This window comes from Chiloscyllium punctatum, chromosome 37, assembly GCF_047496795.1.
Source record: "Chiloscyllium punctatum isolate Juve2018m chromosome 37, sChiPun1.3, whole genome shotgun sequence".
Lineage (NCBI taxonomy): Eukaryota > Metazoa > Chordata > Chondrichthyes > Orectolobiformes > Hemiscylliidae > Chiloscyllium > Chiloscyllium punctatum.
Genome location: NC_092775.1, coordinates 64,045,548 through 64,063,011, shown reverse-complemented (window position 1 = coordinate 64,063,011; position 17,464 = coordinate 64,045,548). Strand labels below are relative to the sequence as shown.

The following is a 17,464-nucleotide window of genomic DNA, read 5'->3' as shown; positions in this document are numbered from 1 at the left end:
TGTTTTAACTCTCTGCTCTTCTCCATGAGTTCTCACCACTTCAGGCAGTGAATTTTTGAACTCCTCCAAAATAATGGTCGACTAAGAGCATCATAAATTTGCTCTTTTCTTAAAGCTCTTATCCATCCATCAAAATTACTTTTCTCGATTCTTTCAAACTCAATTTCTGCGTGACCAGGGTCCCTCCTTAGATTCCTGAAACATTGTCTATAGGCTTCTGGTACAAGCTCATACACGCTATTCTTCACCTCCTCATACTCACCAGATGCCTCCTCTGATAGTAATGCAAGCACTTCACTATCTCTACCTACAAGTTTGATTTGGATCAACAAAACCTACATGGTCACTGGCCACTGCATTTTTTTAGCCACTTTTCCAAATGAAAAAGGGTTCCATATCCTTCCCATCAGATTTGAGCAATGCTTAAACATACTTTAACAGTTTCTCACTAGGCTTTTGACTACCAGGGGCTTGCTCATCCTCACTCTCTTCCTCACCAAGCCTACTCTTGGCCTTTATCTCCAGTCTTTTAAGCTGACGTTACTTTCTAAATGTAATTTTCTAAAGTTCAAACTCTCTCTCTTTCTCTTCTGCTATAGCCCTTGGTTCTTTCTCTCCCTGCTCTGATTTTAATCGTAACTCAAATCATTTCATTTCTGCTTCTAACTGAATCTTTTTCATTTTCATTTGAAGTTGAGCTATCTCTACAGATCCCAATGGTGCAAATTTAAATGTTGAGCTACCACTGCTGCTATATCTCATCTTTCCTCATGTTAGAAGGTAACTTCAGCTCCAGCTTATCTACTAATTCCCTCAGCTTGATCTTATTTGCCTTTTGTAAAACCCCCAATGTCACTTCTTCCATCTCCAGAACCTCCTTGGTGACTGAAATAGCTATTGCTATCCCAGCACAGTTTAAACCAACCAAATCAACACCCAAAATAAAAGACACTAACACCTACCATTCATTGTTTAAATACGGCAAAAGAGCACCTAGTCTGTTATGGATCAGGCCTGACCCCTCAAAACATTTTTAAGCAGGTAGCCCAGACCATAACTTTGCTATTTGTTTTCGGCAAGTGTTTAGTGGATATTCCCAGAGTGAATTAGCTGATCCAACTGCCAAGTTTTAAACAAACAGTATTTATTCACAAAATTACAGAATGAAACACAAAGAACAGAAAATAGAATACCAGGTAACTTATCCTAGCCAAAACCCAACAGAATATCCTAACTTAATGATGCTTATCCAAAGATCTTTGCAACAGTCCCAATAAACACATCCCTTAGCACAAAGAGTAAAAATGAGACAAACCAGGGGTTACAGGCTTGAATTTAGAGAGAGAGTACCCAGCTGGACTTGCCCCATCAGCCCTTCTTCACACACACTGCTGTTGAACTGAATCCAAAACTCTAATCTAAACGAAGGCTAGCTACACAGCTAGCTGGCCACTCCACTTTGATCATACCAGTTTTCTTTTAAGACATGAAAGCCCTAGGCCGAAGGCATTATCTGTTAGGTGTAAACAAAAGGGGCCACAATAAACCTTTGAAACCCAGCCTAGTTGGAGCCTTTCCAATTACCCCTCTCTGGAAAACACTCAAGGGAATAGTAATCTTGTAAAAAGACCAACATTGTGACAATAACCCATTCACGTACCCTCACTCCTGACCACTGATAATAGGGGAATATAAGTACATTTTAACCCTACTTCCATAATATTTGACAGCACTATGTAAAGTTGATCTATTTATATACGGAAGTACAATGTACAAAAAAAATTAATCCATAAATAAATATTTACACAACAGGCTTAAATATTAAAATCAAGGCCATAGCAAAACGTATTTCTCAACTGGATAGGAATTCAGTTACATCAATTCAGTCATTACATTAATTTATTAAACTGATGAATAATTAGCACGCAGACAACATAGAGATGCAGTAGAGGGGACAAAGGCCATGGAAACCATCTGCTAATTTATGGAGTCAAGATGTTACAGAGCTTCCTGCCTACACAGCAGAGCTGAATGTCAGCAAACTTATGCAGAACTGTAAATATCAAATTCAAGGCCTTTTGTGCAATTAGATAATGTGGTGATAATTCTGACTGCATGTGCCTGAGTTGAATACACAGCATATGTAAGATGGCACTTTGCTGAACTGCAGGCCCTTTTAGCCAGCTGTCATGCTTTTATGTGTAAAGAATGTGCCTACTGATCCTAACCATTGCAAACTTTATAACCCTGGCTTTTTAACACCTTAATACAACTGTTTTCTCCATTTTTGCCTCCATTACTTAGAACAGGGAACAATGAAGAAACTAGAACCAAATATTTTAATGAAATGTTAGGAAAAAGTTCAAAATCAATTTGCAATCAATAAGTTGTAGATACTTACAGTTTTAACACAATATTGATAACCAGGTGATAATTTTCCCCTAAGGCCTCAATAGACTTAAGGTTGAAAAGCCTGGCAGATACCTTACCCACTTTGAATACTGCAGCACTTCTTCTGGAGCACTGTGTCCAGTTCTGGTCTCCATGTTATAGGAAGGATATTATTAAGATGGAGAGGGTTCAGAGGAGATTACCAGGAGAGTTTGAGTATTAAGGAGAGTCTAGATAGACTGGGACTTTTTCCACTGGTGCTTAAGAGGTTGAGAGATTACCTTATAGAGTTTTATATAATAATGAGGAATATAGCAAAAATGAATGGTCGATGTCTTTTCCCTCGGGTGGGGGATTTCTGGGAAATATTCTTAAGGTGAGAAGAGAAAGATTTAAAAAAGTAATTTCTTTTACACAGAAAGATGGTTTGTGTGTGAAATGAATTTCCAGAGGAAATGGTGGATGCAGGTACAGTTACAATGTTTAAAAGATACTTAGGGAAGTTTATGAATAAGAAATCTTTAGAGGGATAAGGGCCAAGCACAGGCAGGTGGGACTAGTTTAGTTTGGGATTATGGTCTGCATTGACTGGTTGGATCGAAGGGTCTGTTTCCATGTTGTATAATTCTACGATCAATTCAGAGCTGGACGAGCAGGCTATCCATCATATTTCATCATATTCCACCCCATGACAAAGATACACATTCAGGGGTGGTAGCATAACCCAGCCCTATAACCGATCACCATGGCCATAAAGCCCTCTGAATCCATTTAGATTCAATGATCATTAAAAGGTAACTAACACAGTCTGTCCATCAGGCTTTCTGAGAGACAGAAACAGAATAAATGAACTTCAAATCTCCTAACTTCTAACATCTCATTTTTCTCCATTATGTGGGAAAAGAACAAACTGCCTATAAATGAGGCAAGGTCATTAATAATATGTTAATGCATGCCAATAAGTCTCTTGCTATTCACGAAGGAGATTCTCATCTAGACATTAAAATTTAAGGTTCAAAATCAGATGATTTTTTCTTATGATGAAAATTTAATTTTTCTGATCTCACCATATTCTGCCAACTCGTTATCTCCCAAGTCATTCAGGGCTGTAAAACTTCCATCTGTATTAAAGCAATCCCCCAGCCAGTAAATCAAGTTAATGTTTTGCAGTGCAGCCATGTTTTGTTATGAGTGGTAGTGAACAATTAAGCAATTCACTATTGGAGGCTCCACAAATATCTCCATCCTCATGGTGGAGTCCAGGTTATGCCAATACAGCTACAACACTGGCACCTACCGAGTTATTGTGGGAAATGGTCCAGGTATGTCCCATTCACAAAAGAAGCAGGACAAATCCAACCCAGCGAATTACTGCCCCATCAACCTATTCTCAATCAAGTGATGGAAGATGTCATCAATAATAATGTCAAGCTGCTCAGCAATAATCCAGTTTGAGTTCTGCTATGGCCACTCAGCTTCTTCTCTCATTACAGCCTTGGTTCAAATGTGGACAAAAGAGCTGAATTCCAGAGATGAGGTGAGATATCAAGTCTGCACTTGATGGAAGGAGCCCTAGCAAAACTGGAATCAATGGGTAACAGGGGCAAACTCTCTACTGGTTAGAGTTATACCTGGCACAAAGGAAGATGTATATGGTTGTTGGAGGTCAGTCATCTCAACTTGAGGACATTTCTGCAGGAGTTCCTCAAAGCAGTGTCCTAGGCCCAAATATCTTCAGTTGCTGACTTTCCTTCCATCCTAAGGTTAGAAGCGGGGATATTCACTGATGATTGCACAATGTTCAGTGCCATTTGCCGCTCCTCAGGTACTGAAGCGGTCCATGTGCAAATGCTACAAAATCTGAACAATATCCAGGCATGTGCTGAAAAGTGGCAATGGCCATTTCCAATGATACAATCTAACCATTGCCTCTGGCATTCAGTGATGTTACTATCACTGAATACTCCTCAATCAATATCTTTTACCACTGACAAGAAACACAGATGGATTTGCCATATAAATACAGTGACTACAAGAGCAAGTCAGAGGTGAGGAATACTGCTTCGAGTAATTCATTTCCTGAGTCCTCAGTGCCAGTCCACCATCTACAAAGCAAAAGTAAGGCATGTGATGGAGTCCCCACTTGGCTGGATGGGTGCAGCTTCAACAACATTCAAGAAGGTAGTCACCATCCAGGGCAAAGAAATCAATTTTACCCTCTCAAGTATCAACTCCCTCCATCACCAACTCTCAGTGTTGGAAGTCATACCTAGCACAAAGGAAGGTGTTTGTGGTTGTTGGATGTCAATCATCTCAGTCCCACAGCATCTCTGCAGTAATTCCTTAGAGTGGTGTGCCAGTTCTAATCATCTTCACTTACTTCAGCATTAATCTCCCCTCCATCTTAAGGTCAGCAGTAGGGCTGTTTCTGATGATTGCGTGATGCTCAGTGACATTAACTCCTCAGAGATTTACGCAGTCTGTATCCAAATGCAGCAACACCTGAGCAATACTTGAGCTTAGGATGATACATAGCAAGTAACATTTACTTTTCACAAGTACCAGGCAATAACCATCTCCAACAAGACAGAAATTAACTATCACCTTTTGGCATTCAATGGCATCACTGGATCCTATGCTATCAACATGCTGATGATTATTATTGGAAAGTGACAGACCCAGATGGGTTCCATGGCCATACACCCACATCCTGGATGGATCAGCTGGTAGGAGTATTTGCAGATATCTTTAACCACTCCTTACTACAATGTGAGGTTTCAAGAAGATCACAATCATCCTGGTGCCAAAGGAATGAGGCAACTACAGCCCAGTGACTCTGACACCCATCATTATGAAGTATTTCAAGAGGTTAGTAATGGCATACATGAACTCCAGCCTCCCAGATTACCTTGATCTGCTATAATTCACCTCCTGTCACAATCGGTTCATAGCAGACATCATATCCTTGCTCTGCACTCATCCCTTGAACATTTGGATAAGAAAGACACCAAAGTCAGACTCCTATTTATTGACTTTATCACCGCCTTCAATATGATGATTCCAATAAAACTCATCTCCAAACTCCGAGACCGGGGACTTTGCAATTGGGTCCTCAGTTTCCTGATCCCGAGACTGCAATCAGTAAGGATAGATGACAACCCATCCTTTACAATCGTACTTAACATGGGTGCCCCGCAAGGTGATGTACTCAGCCCCGCACTATACTCCTTAAACTGTCACAACTGTTTGGCCATATTCAGCTCTAACTCCATTTACAAATGATGAGACAGAGTATAGGACAGAGATAGACAGCTTAGTGGCATAGTGTAAAGACAACTATCTCTCCCTCAATGTCAGTAAAAGGAGGGAGTTGGTCATCAGCTTCAGGAAGCGGAGTGGAGGACACACCCTTGTCTGTATCAATGGTGCTGAGGTGGAGGTGGTCGAAAGCTTCAAGTTCCCAGGAATAAATACCACCAACAATCTATCCTGGTCCATCCACATTGACGCTACAATCGAGAAAACACAAAAGTGCCTCTACTTCGTCAGAAGGCTAAGGAGATTCAGCACGTCTATGGTGATTCTTACCAATTTTTATCAATTATTAGAAAACAACCACAGCTTAGTATGGCAACTGTTCTGCCCAAGACCACAAGAAATTAGAGTTGTGAATGGAGCTCAGTTCATCACAAAAACTAGCCTTCCTTCCACTGATTCCGTCTATTCCTGCTGCCTCAGGAAAGCAATGAAAATAATCTAAGATTATACTTTCTTCCACCCTCTTCCATTGGGCAGAAAATTCAAAAGTTGGAAAACATGTACCAACAAATTTGAGAACAGCTTCTTCCCTGCCTATCAGTCTTATGAACAGACCCCTCATATATTAGAGTTGATCTTTCTCTGCACCTTCTCTGTAGCTGTAACACTGTATACTGCATTCTGTTCTATTACCCTGATGTACTTATGGAATATATGACTTGTCTGATCAGCATGCAATACAATACTTTTCACTGTATCTCAGCACCTGCGACAAAAATAAATCAAATCAAATCAAATCCAGTTGACCAGAACCTAAACTGGACTGGCCTTATACATAAAGTGGCTACAAAGGTAGATCAGTTTCTCGGAATTCAGTGGTGAGTAACCCACCACCAGTTGCTCAAAGCCTGTCTAATTAGACTCTGAACTGGGTCTTGGTGGACTTTCCTCAGCATTAGAAGTGCCAGGTGCCAGTGGTTGGCAGCTCTTCTTGCTCAGCAGCACCACCGGGGGAGTGCTAGCTGCTGCCAATAGTGCACTCACTAGAACCTCAGGATTGCAGAGGGGCCCAGGCCACAGGTGAGTGAGGGATTCAGCTGGGGAGGAGTTTGGGGGGATAGTCTGGTGGAGGCAGATCGCCAGCAGCAACAGCACATGTGTGGCTCTCAGCAAAGCTGAGTCCTTTGATCCGTTACTTATCAGAAATGGACCGCTTTCTGGAAACCCACAAGAAACTCCAGCAGGCTTGGCTTTTTAGGCCTTCCCTCATGGTGAATTACTTGCCTACTGCTGCTGTAATTACCAAGGTCAATGGAATGTGATCCTTCGGTGAACATTAATTGCCTATGAAAGAACTTTGATTGGTGGAGAGGTGAAGGTTGCCCACAAACCTTCACACCATGCATTGAATCTGGGCACAGGCAGGAAGAAGACAGGATCCCTCTGCCCTTCCTGCAACCAAACTCCCATAGCAAGGGTGTTAAGACACATATCAAATGTACTGATCCAGAATTTACCGTTAGTTACCATAATCTAATGAGCTGGCAATAGGGTCTCTTGGCAATACACAACTATCTACAAACTAAGCTCAGACCAGCCTATGGGATGGATGTTTTTTAAAGTAAGAGCTATAAATACTTGTTTCAACCTAATCCTCTGCATTGTTAACTTGTCGTGTGCTCTCGCAAACAGCCTTCCAAATGTTGTTTTTTGTCAATCCGTCTTCTTCCTATTCCTTGTACTTTCTGCTTCACACTCTCCATGTCTTTCTGGGCAGTCTGTCAAACGTCTCATGGAAGTGGAAAAGGTGAAAGGGTTCTGTCAAGCCGTTGTATCATCCAACCTGCGTGATGGCATGTCTCATCTCATTCAGTCATGTGGTCTGGGAGGAATGCAGCACAACACTGTACTGATGGGCTGGCCAAGAGCCTGGAGGCAATCTGACGATCCAAGAACATGGAAAAATATAATTGGTATGTGTAATTCTGTAAAACCATAGGATTCCTGAGTGATTGTCCATGCATTCTGCATAAGATTATAAAACATATTTAGAAATAAAAGCACAGAAACCAAAGTGAAAATGAATTCAAAAGAAACAGAGGTAGAGGAACATTAGTGTCAACTTCCTTGAAACCCGTTGAACGTACAGTTGGGACTCAATTTGTCAACAATTCCTGGCTGATAATACCCAATAGAAGTTAAAACAGAATATGCTGGAAAAACAAAGGAAGTTTGGCAACATCAATGAAGTCAGAAACATAGTTAACGTCTTGAATCTAATGTGACTCTTCTTCTGTTCCAAACAAGAATCCTTGCACTCAAAGCATTAACTCTGTTTCTCTCTCCAGCGATACTGTCAGGCCTGCTGAGTTTCTCCAGCATCCTATGTTTTGTATTTCAGATTCCAGTATCCCGAGTGTTTTGCTTTTATTTAAGTGTGAAATCGAGGCTTTATATACAAGGTCACTTGATTTTAAATCTGCCTCTTACTGTCAAATCATCCTATGCAACAGTAGAATAAAACAGTGCAGGCATAATGTTAGCATTGGAAGAAATACAGTTGGTAACAATTCCAACACTGTAATAAATTCTCTAATAGGAGAGAGAAAAAGGGAAGTCTCATACAATACCTAGTGAAAAGAATGGAAATGCCTGGGATTGCACAAGAGGTTGTGAAACACTGTGGTTAAGATCTGGAGTTTGCAGTACCCCCAAGCGGAAAATGAGATGCTGTTTTTTGAGCTTGCACTGAGGTTCACTGGAACATTGCAGTAGCTCTGCGATAGAAAGGTTGGTCAGAGAACACGGTGGTCTGTTGAAGTGGCAGGCAACTGGAAACTCGAGGTCATTTTTGCTGTCGGAACGTAGGTGTTCTGCAAACCGGAGTGGAGGAGACCACATTGTGAACAGCAAATTCAGTAGAGTTTAATACCTTTAGAGGTTGATTCCACCTCCCATGCTTTCTACCCTACCCCCACACCCATTACCATTATAACATGGGTTGTTTTTAACACAGTCACCCATGCTCCTCCATTCCTAGGCCCAATATCACATTATATGGGTTGCATAAAGCTCACCCATTTTCTCCATCTTAATCAATTTTTCTTCTGTCCTAACTTGCTATCCATAATCTCCTTGTTTACTTCCTCCTCTGTAGGCTCAACCTGTACCTATCCCCTCACCACTCCACACCTCCAACCCCTCCATAACCTCAGCTTCAGCACCAATATTAGTTTTTCCCAGCTATTAACAGTTTTGGGAAAGAATCACCAAACATGAACATTGGCACTGCTTTCTTCCCACAGATGCTGCCAGACCTGCTGAGTTTCGCTGACAATTTCTGTTTTAGATCTCCAAAGTACAGTTATTTGATATTGCTCTAGTTGAGACGATGCTCTTGAACATTAACTTTTATGTGAATTAACCTCTTTCTGTTGTAGCTTTGCTGCCTATTACTTAAACATAACCTAACGCGTGATTTAGAATTTGAGAGATACTTAAGGGGTCTTATATGTGAAATCAGATCTAAGGCATTCCTTGAGAACATTTAAAATCTTTCAAAAGTGCAGAATTGGAAATAAGCAATATCAGAACCCCAAGCCTCCAACCCTGTTCAGTTGCGTCAAGATTAATTCGAACATCAGATTCACTTAGCTGCCTTAGCTCCACACGTTTCTCTGAATCCACTCAACCATTTTGTTATATTTCCAGAATGGTTAATGAAAATAATAATATGATTCCAAGAGACAGTGGATAAGTGTACAAATGTAGAAACTGTGCCGTAGTACAGCAACCAGTCACTGTTGTAACCTTGATTTTGTAGAAGTGGTTCGAGAAACAACAGCAGGTCGCTTGGCTCTCCTGGTGGCGAAGAACATCACTGCATTTCCATCGAACCAGGAGAGGTATTCTGAGGGTTACATTGATGTCTGGTGGATAGTCCATGATGGAGGAATGCTGATGCTCCTGCCTTTCCTCCTCAGGCAGCATAAGGTATGTGAAAATATTTTGTTAAGGGTAATCATTATAGAGCACCAAAGTAGAATATTGCTGTATTCATGTTAGTTCCCCTTTGTACGTGCCTGTATGGTACAATTTATTTTAGGTGCAGAAGTGATGCTAACAGCAGAATTACAATCAATAGGCCACATTGAAATCTTTCAAATTAATGGAAGCAGTGGTACTACATGCACGTCGGGCACGGAGCAACATATATGAAAGAGCTGTAGATACAATAGCAGTGTACGAGGTTCAGGGAGGCATATATACAGGGTACAGTGCAACAGGAGCAGCAGGCACAGAACTGCAAGTATGTTAGGTACAGGATGGCATGTACATGAGATACATGATCGCTGATATAGTTGGTACAGGACAACGTATGCACCAGGTACAGGACTGCAGGTAGACTTGCTCCAGGTGTTGTGTCGTTGCCAACTTAATTAGACCAGCTCCTTTTGTTGTGATCGCCCAAGTTCTGGCCTCGGTTTGATGTTACCTGTCTCAATGTTCTGAAGGTCAGAAAATAATTAATGAAAGCGATAACGAGTCTGTGCCATTGGTTATCTTAAGCAGATGTTTTAAACAGAATTGTTTGTTTGTCTAGCATCCTTACAATTAAATTCTTCTATGTTAAACAATCATTACACAAGGAATAATATTCTGATTTTTTGAAGTTTTAAATATAATAAATGCAGTTTGACCCATCATGACAAACCTGAGGTTAATCAACTGTGATGCTAAATGCAGGCACATCAAATTACCATGAGTTCAAATTCCCACTTGTATTTCAGAGCAGCCTGCACAGTGATTGTGATAACTGTTATAAGGCCAATGGAGAATCATTAATTAATCTCCTGGGGGAGTTTGTTGACTATCAGTTTTTCTTGTTAACAGACAATGGCTGCCCAACTAGGACTCCTCGCCTGAACCTTGTCCAAGGCTAGGCTGGCTATAAGCATGTGCATGTAGCAAGCTGTAGAGGGGCTCACCTCTGCCTACTTCCTATCCCTCTTTCAGTTATGTTTGTGTCTGGGGTCATTGGAGAGAGGGCACGAGGTGTGCATTAATGCTCTCATTGCTTTTCGAGAGAGGTACACGTCACAGATGATACAATGCTTTATTTTATCCTCCAACTCCATTTTTGATTTAGCTCCTTCCCACGCTCCCTAGCCCTCCCCCCTCACTTTTGATGGGTTGCATTGATCCGAATGCGTTTTGCATATTAACTTCTAATCGGCTATGTGAGTGATAATAATTAACAGTCAAAATAAAGCAAAAAAAGAACCCACAGTGATTTGGTATTGGGAAGGAGATTCAATTGTGTGTGATAGCACTTCTGGACATGAAACAAAGCAGATCTTGATGACTTTTGTATAAAATTGTCTAACTGACTACATGGGTGACTTAGTGGTGGCAGTTAACAATTAAGAACAAAGAAAAATGTCACGGTGATTTGGTGGTGGAAAAGTCATTAATTATGTGTAAGAGCACTTCCAGATTAAAATAAAAACAGACCCAGTTGTGTTTTTGGTTACATTTCAGTCACTTTTGCCCAGTTGATTTTAACCTTACTGTGAATCCTCTGGCAAGGATGCCTACCTTGAAAAAGTTCTCCTCCTCTCTCCACAAGAATCTCAGTGAGTCTCTGTCTCACTGCAACCCCCAGGTCATTTCCTCTGCCCTGAAGCTCTTCAACCATGTACTCTTTGCTACATCCTCCCCAGCCCCACCCCCCACCCCCCTCCCATTTATCTCTCCACCCTGGAGGTTTCCTGCCTCTATTCTTGATGAAGGGCTTTTGCCTGAAACATCGATTTTCCTGCTCCTCGGATGCTGCCTGAACTGCTGTGCTTTTCCAGCACCACTCTGATCTAAGCTCTGGTTTCCAACATCTGCAGTCCTCGCTTTTGCCCAAGCTCTTATGTTTGGGCATCAGATACCAAGGGGTGTGGATCAGATTGGAGGACTTCCACGTGGGTCTGTTCCTGGGCTTAGTCATTCTGACTATAAGCAGGTCCAGGCAGTGGGCTGTGGAGGGGGTTGTCTCTGCTTGCTCTCTGCCCCTCTTCCACTGTTATGCGTGTGTTGAGTGTCATTGGAATGGGAGCATATGATGACCGTTAATGTATCTGATGCCTTAAGAGAGAGGTGGGCACCTCGGGGGATACAGTGCTTTATTTTCACCTCCAGCTCCATTTTGATCTAGCCCCTTTCTTCTCTCCCTAACACCCCCCACTACCTTACTTTTGATGGATCGTATTGCCCCTAATGGACTTTGCATTGGACACTTCTAACTGGCTGCGTAAGTGCTGGTTAGTAGATTTTTAAAAAGTCACTGTGATTTATTAGTGGGAAAGTCATTTGCCTCAGTGTGATAACACTTCCAGATACTTGTAAAAACAGACTTAGGGCTCTTGTGGTGCAGTGTATGATCCCTGCCTCTGGACCAGGAGGCCTGGGTTCCAATCCTACCTGCTTCACATCTCTGAACAAATTGGTTAGAAAATATCCACAATGGCATGGAGTCTATTTAGAAGTTATTCAATCGGCTGCATTCCGTGGTGAAGGTATTGGCTCATCATAAACAGCTTCAGTTTCTTTCCAGGGGGTTGTTGTGTCACTGCCTTTAAACCTAGGTTTATGTCCCACCTGCTCCAGAGATGTGTAATAATATCTCTGATCAGGCTGATTAGAAAATAAAGCATATTCAGCCTGCCATGGCCTTTGCTTGCAAATATCCAATTGGCTACATGAGTGTTTTACTGGTAGTGGAGGCTAGTTATAAACAAATAAAAAGTCACAATGTTTTTGTAGCGGGAAAACCATTCGGTGGTGTGCAATAACACTTCTGGATATAAGAAAAAAAAGGAAACAAAAACACTGACCCAGGTGGATCTTGCAAGACACTCCTTACTTCTGAGACAGGAGATCTAGGTTCAAGTCCTACCTACTCCTGAGGTATAATCACATCTCTGAGCAGATTGATTAGGAAATATTATAACGCAAAGCACAGTGGTAAGTCCCTACCTCTGAGCCAGGAGGCCCAGGTTTAAGTCTTGCTTGCTCCAGAAGTGTGTAATCTCTAAATGGGTTGATTAGAAAATATTATAAATCAGACCCTGAGCCTATATACACCATGAGTAGTCACTCTATTTTGGTGTTCAACAATAAACAATGTCTATAATCAGTCATTAATCAATATACAGGGGATCTTCAGCATTTAGCATCAACCGTAACACCCAAATGAGACAAAATGTACACATTAAATTATCGTGGCCCCAAAACTCTGCAGTAACAGTGGACCTATGAGGGGTGTGCCAACTGGTACCCTCTGCCGTCACTGTTTTGGAGTTTGTAAGATCAGCAGGAGGGCATTTAATTTATATGTGGCAATTTGTCATCAACGCCAGTCTGTACCAATGCAGTTCAGCGGCCCACCTGCCCCATGCAATCAGAAAATCGATTACCTGCCCACCATAAAATGTCAGGTGCCCAGACCACATTGAATTATTCTCTGTATAAGTAGAATGATTCCAATCTGCACTGGAATTCCTTACAGTGTTCTTGCAATCAGTCAAGGTCACTTCAATGGAAATTCTCAATCAATATATGAAGGGGAGCATAGTTGACTGGTGCAGGTTTACAAGCACAACTCAGAAATCCCAGAAAGGACAGCATGTCAGGAATTCACCCAGCTCTAACAAAAGCAGGTCACCACAATAGGGTTAGATTAAGGTGAGTTGGTTCGAGTTAGAGCAATTGCTTCTAACGTAATGCTTTCATTTCATATTTTAGTCAACCTTTGCATGCCATTTTCACAATGTAGATCTAGAATGCTGGAAATACACACCAGGTCTGATGCCATTTTTGGAAATCATCATTAAGATGTCATATCAACCCCTCAGTGAAAATGCAACCTAATAACTATTCCTAGATATCGACCATTCTCTGGGAAAAGCTTCTGGTAAACTGTGAGCCTCACTGGCTATAAATTACAGCTGTATTTTTGTCACTGCTTTCATGGCTCATCTTTGATTGACAGGTGTGGAGAAAATGCAAAATGCGCATTTTCACAGTGGCTCAGTTGGAAGATAACAGCATCCAGATGAAGAAGGACCTCACAGTGTTTCTCTACCACCTGCGAATTGTAGCTGAGGTGGAAGTTGTCGAGATGGTACGAGAACAGTGCTAAAATCTGATGAAAAGTGCAGATAAGTAAATATTTGTACCAGTGTACAAAAATAGAAGGGGACAGAATCATAAACTCTTGGTTAATGTGCTTCTCTGTGTAAAAAGGAATTCACTCTAAGTACTACCAACTAGAGACACATAAATTCCTTCCTTAGCTTCACCTGAAGTTAACTGAGTTCAAGCGAATCAGGCAAATGGATTATGTAGCAACCCATTCCCACAACCCCAGGTTTTATCTTATAGATACTTGAGATATTTGTGTAGCCTACCCCTCTATTAACATTGATGTATCAGTCCCAGCATATTAAAATTATAAATTTAAGTGCTAATGATTCTTATTGTGTATGTTATTCTGCCTTGTAGCATGACAGTGATATCTCAGCCTACACTTATGAGCGAACACTGATGATGGAGCAGCGGTCACAAATTCTAAAGGAAATGCATCTAACAAAGAATGAGAGAGAGCGTGAGGTAGAGGACCATTTATTTTGCTTTATGAGGAAGCTTGTTCTGACCTGCCTTGAATTAAAAAGTCTTAAAATGTTGCGCACAACACTTATTTTCTAATGATCCTGTTTGCTCACAAGAATTTTGGGTGGCATGGTGGCACAGTGGATAGCACTGCTGCCTCACAGCGCCAGAGACCCGGGTTCAATTCCTGCCTCAGGCGACTGGCTGTGTGGAGTTTGTACATTCTCCCCGTGTCTGCGTGGGTTTCCTCCGGGTGCTCCGGTTTCCTCCCACAGTCCAAAGATGTGCAGGTCAGGTGAATTGGCCATGCTAAATTGCCCGTAGTGTTAAGTAAGGGGTAAACGTAGGGGTATGGGTGGGTTGCGCTTCGGCGGATCGGTGTGGACTTGTTGGGCCGAAGGGCCTGTTTCCACACTGTAAAGTAATCTAATCTAATCTAAGAATCCTGTCTAACATCAGAACCACACAGTCAATCACTTGGCAAACATACCAACTGCACAAACTGATCAGAAGATCCTAGGTTCGGTTTCTAGTCTGGGCGGAATAAATTGCAAACATTGTCACTTGACACACTATGTAAATAATATCAATTTATTGTGTCAATTTTCTGATAAAATTATCTTCATGATCAAAAATTGTAGGGAATACACATCAATCTGGCCCACATTCCCAGGGTATATATGTCAATGATTAAGGACTACAGATTCATAATTTTATTGACTCTAACCTACACTTCCGGTCAGCATACCTCCCTGCTTGGATTATAGCAGCATTGAAACACCCCTTTGTACTTTCTATAAATAATGCAATAACAGACAGAGAAGCAGGCGGTTAAGAAACGTCTGCTTCCCCACAGTGTCTGGCGTTTGTAATAGTAATCAATTATAACATCTTATTTTTCAAAATCCATAATCCAAAATATAAACTGTCACAAAGGTTGAAGAATGTGATGGTGAACGAAACCTGCAAGCCAAGAAATAACTTGCTGTTGCACCTGGATTTTCTTTTTGAATCCCGACAGTGTGGAAGCAGGCCATTCAGCCTATTGAGTCCACACCCAATCCTCTGAAGAGCATCCCACTCAGACCCACTCCTCTATTCAACCCCTGTAACCCTGCATTTCTTACAGCTAATCAATGCAGCCTGCAGATCAGCTGATTAAGTATTTTTGAAACACAATTATTGTCAAAATGTAGGAGAGAATCCCAGTTTTGAGATCCTGAGAAAGATTTAGGGTAGATGATGATGAGTTTTAATTTTAGCAGAACCAGGATGTAGGCAGAAGATAAATATATAATCAGAGCAAGAGAGGAAATTCCAAAATGTTATTGTGCTTATCTCTTAAAGATAACCAAGTTACCTAACACTGAGAATAATCATGAGAGCAAACTTCCTTAAGCCAACAGTTTGAGTTCAAGAAAACTCATCTTTGAAAATGACTCAGTACACACATAACAAGATGTTTACCTTTATGTTTACATTGCAGCTACTTCTTTGTCACTCCTGATCTTATTAATGAGATAAATTGAACTAAAACAAGGAACACGATGAGCATTGGTACCCCCAGGGCATCATCTTGCTGATGGTTGCTCGACACAGACCTGTTAATATGTCGGGTGTTCCTCTCAGTTTCCCCAAGTGATGTTACATGGCAGAGGAAGTAACAGAAAGGAAAATACAATTATTACGTACCTCAGCAAAAAACCATCAGTAAATGAATGTCTCCATGAACAGCCCTCAGTCACTGCACTGCCCAGCTAAAGAGTTCAGTGCTCCTGAGGGCCTTGACCATTATTGCTATTTTTTACTATTTAGATTCAAAGCATCACAGATGAATCACGCGGTTCCATTCGTCGTAAACATCCCGCGAAGGCCAAGCTACGCTTGAGCAGCCAGGATGAGCAGGAAGGAGGTGCAGTTGAGAAACCCGAGGAGGAGGTATTATTATTATGGCTGATTTGTGGCTCTAATGGGCACATCAGTGTTTACTGCCTTCAATATTTTCACTCAAGATAGCTTGTTTTGGTCAAGACTGTTGTACGAGCTGAGCAATACAGTATAACCATTGGTCTTCCAATTATTTCTTATTTTTCATTTGTTTATCTAAATAGTATATCCCTCCCTCCACCCCACATGTGCTTTTCCCTCCATTGCATCTTCCTGATTTTGACCTTGGTTGAAGACATTATTTTAATCTATCATTGAGTGGTAGAGACTTAGATTTATTGAGCAACATTCTTGATTTCCCAGATGGGTTCTTAACAGTTTTTTTTTAACTGGAGTATTGATGCAGTCATTACTGTGTTCAGAGAAGGTGGCATATGACTGTCATATTTCTTGACGGAAGCACAGAAAGATGAAATAAAATGTGCTCTTGGGGACTTGGATGGAGTTTCCTCCAAAGATTCTGACAGTGGGTGTACTGTTGCTGGTCAGGCAGAATGGTTTTCACTTTGGGAATCAGCCCTAATCCATGTGCCCATTCTTAATTTGAGGCCTTCACCACCATAAAGGAAAAATCAATAATCCTTGGGTTACATCATTAGCTTCAACCTTTTCTCTTTATATTATCAATATCATTCAGATACAAAATCCTATAATTCCCTATCAAACCCCATGATGTGATTGCCTTCAACACAAAGACAGCATTGGTTGAAGGAAGAGGTTAATCACCATTTTTGAAGGCAATCACCATTTTTGAAGTAATAATGGGGCTTTGCATAGAACTTCAGGTGTGTGAAATTTGACGTTTCCATCATGATGAAAAAGTTCAGTACAGTTAAAATTTGATCCAAGCCACCTCACCTATTTCTCGCTCCAGTTCAATTCCCTTCATTTTCTCTTTTTTCAGGTTCAGTTGATTCACGACAAAGCAGCTTCTACTCAGTCGATCGCCTCTCAGTCACCTGCTGAGGAGGTTAGCACACCCGGAGAGAAAGTTCACATGACTTGGACTAAAGAAAAATTAGCTGGAGACAAAAACAAAAACAAAGGGCCAGTCACACCAGAAGAAATCCGAGATCTTTTCAGTATGAAACCGTGAGTGTGCTTCATCTAAAGTAGCATAGGGAAGGGAGCAAATAGCTACTTAAATATGTAAACTTTCTTTACACTATAGTAAATAAGATCAGACTGAGGGCACTTCTTTTGGTAC

At 41.2% G+C, this 17,464-nt stretch overlaps 1 protein-coding gene across 4 annotated transcripts in view; it reads left to right on the top strand.

Annotated features, from left to right (window-relative positions):
- LOC140463166 (solute carrier family 12 member 5-like) overlaps positions 1-17,464 on the top strand; it is a 1,088,806-nt gene that overhangs the window by 1,056,025 nt on the left and 15,317 nt on the right. For all 4 annotated transcript variants that reach the window (XM_072556937.1, XM_072556936.1, XM_072556940.1 and 1 more), the window contains exons 18-23: positions 7,427-7,622; positions 9,473-9,642; positions 13,691-13,822; positions 14,203-14,310; positions 16,126-16,248; positions 17,162-17,349. In XM_072556937.1, coding sequence (XP_072413038.1) covers positions 7,427-7,622; positions 9,473-9,642; positions 13,691-13,822; positions 14,203-14,310; positions 16,126-16,248; positions 17,162-17,349 — 917 coding nt within the window. The remainder of the gene's footprint in view (positions 1-7,426; positions 7,623-9,472; positions 9,643-13,690; positions 13,823-14,202; positions 14,311-16,125; positions 16,249-17,161; positions 17,350-17,464) is intronic.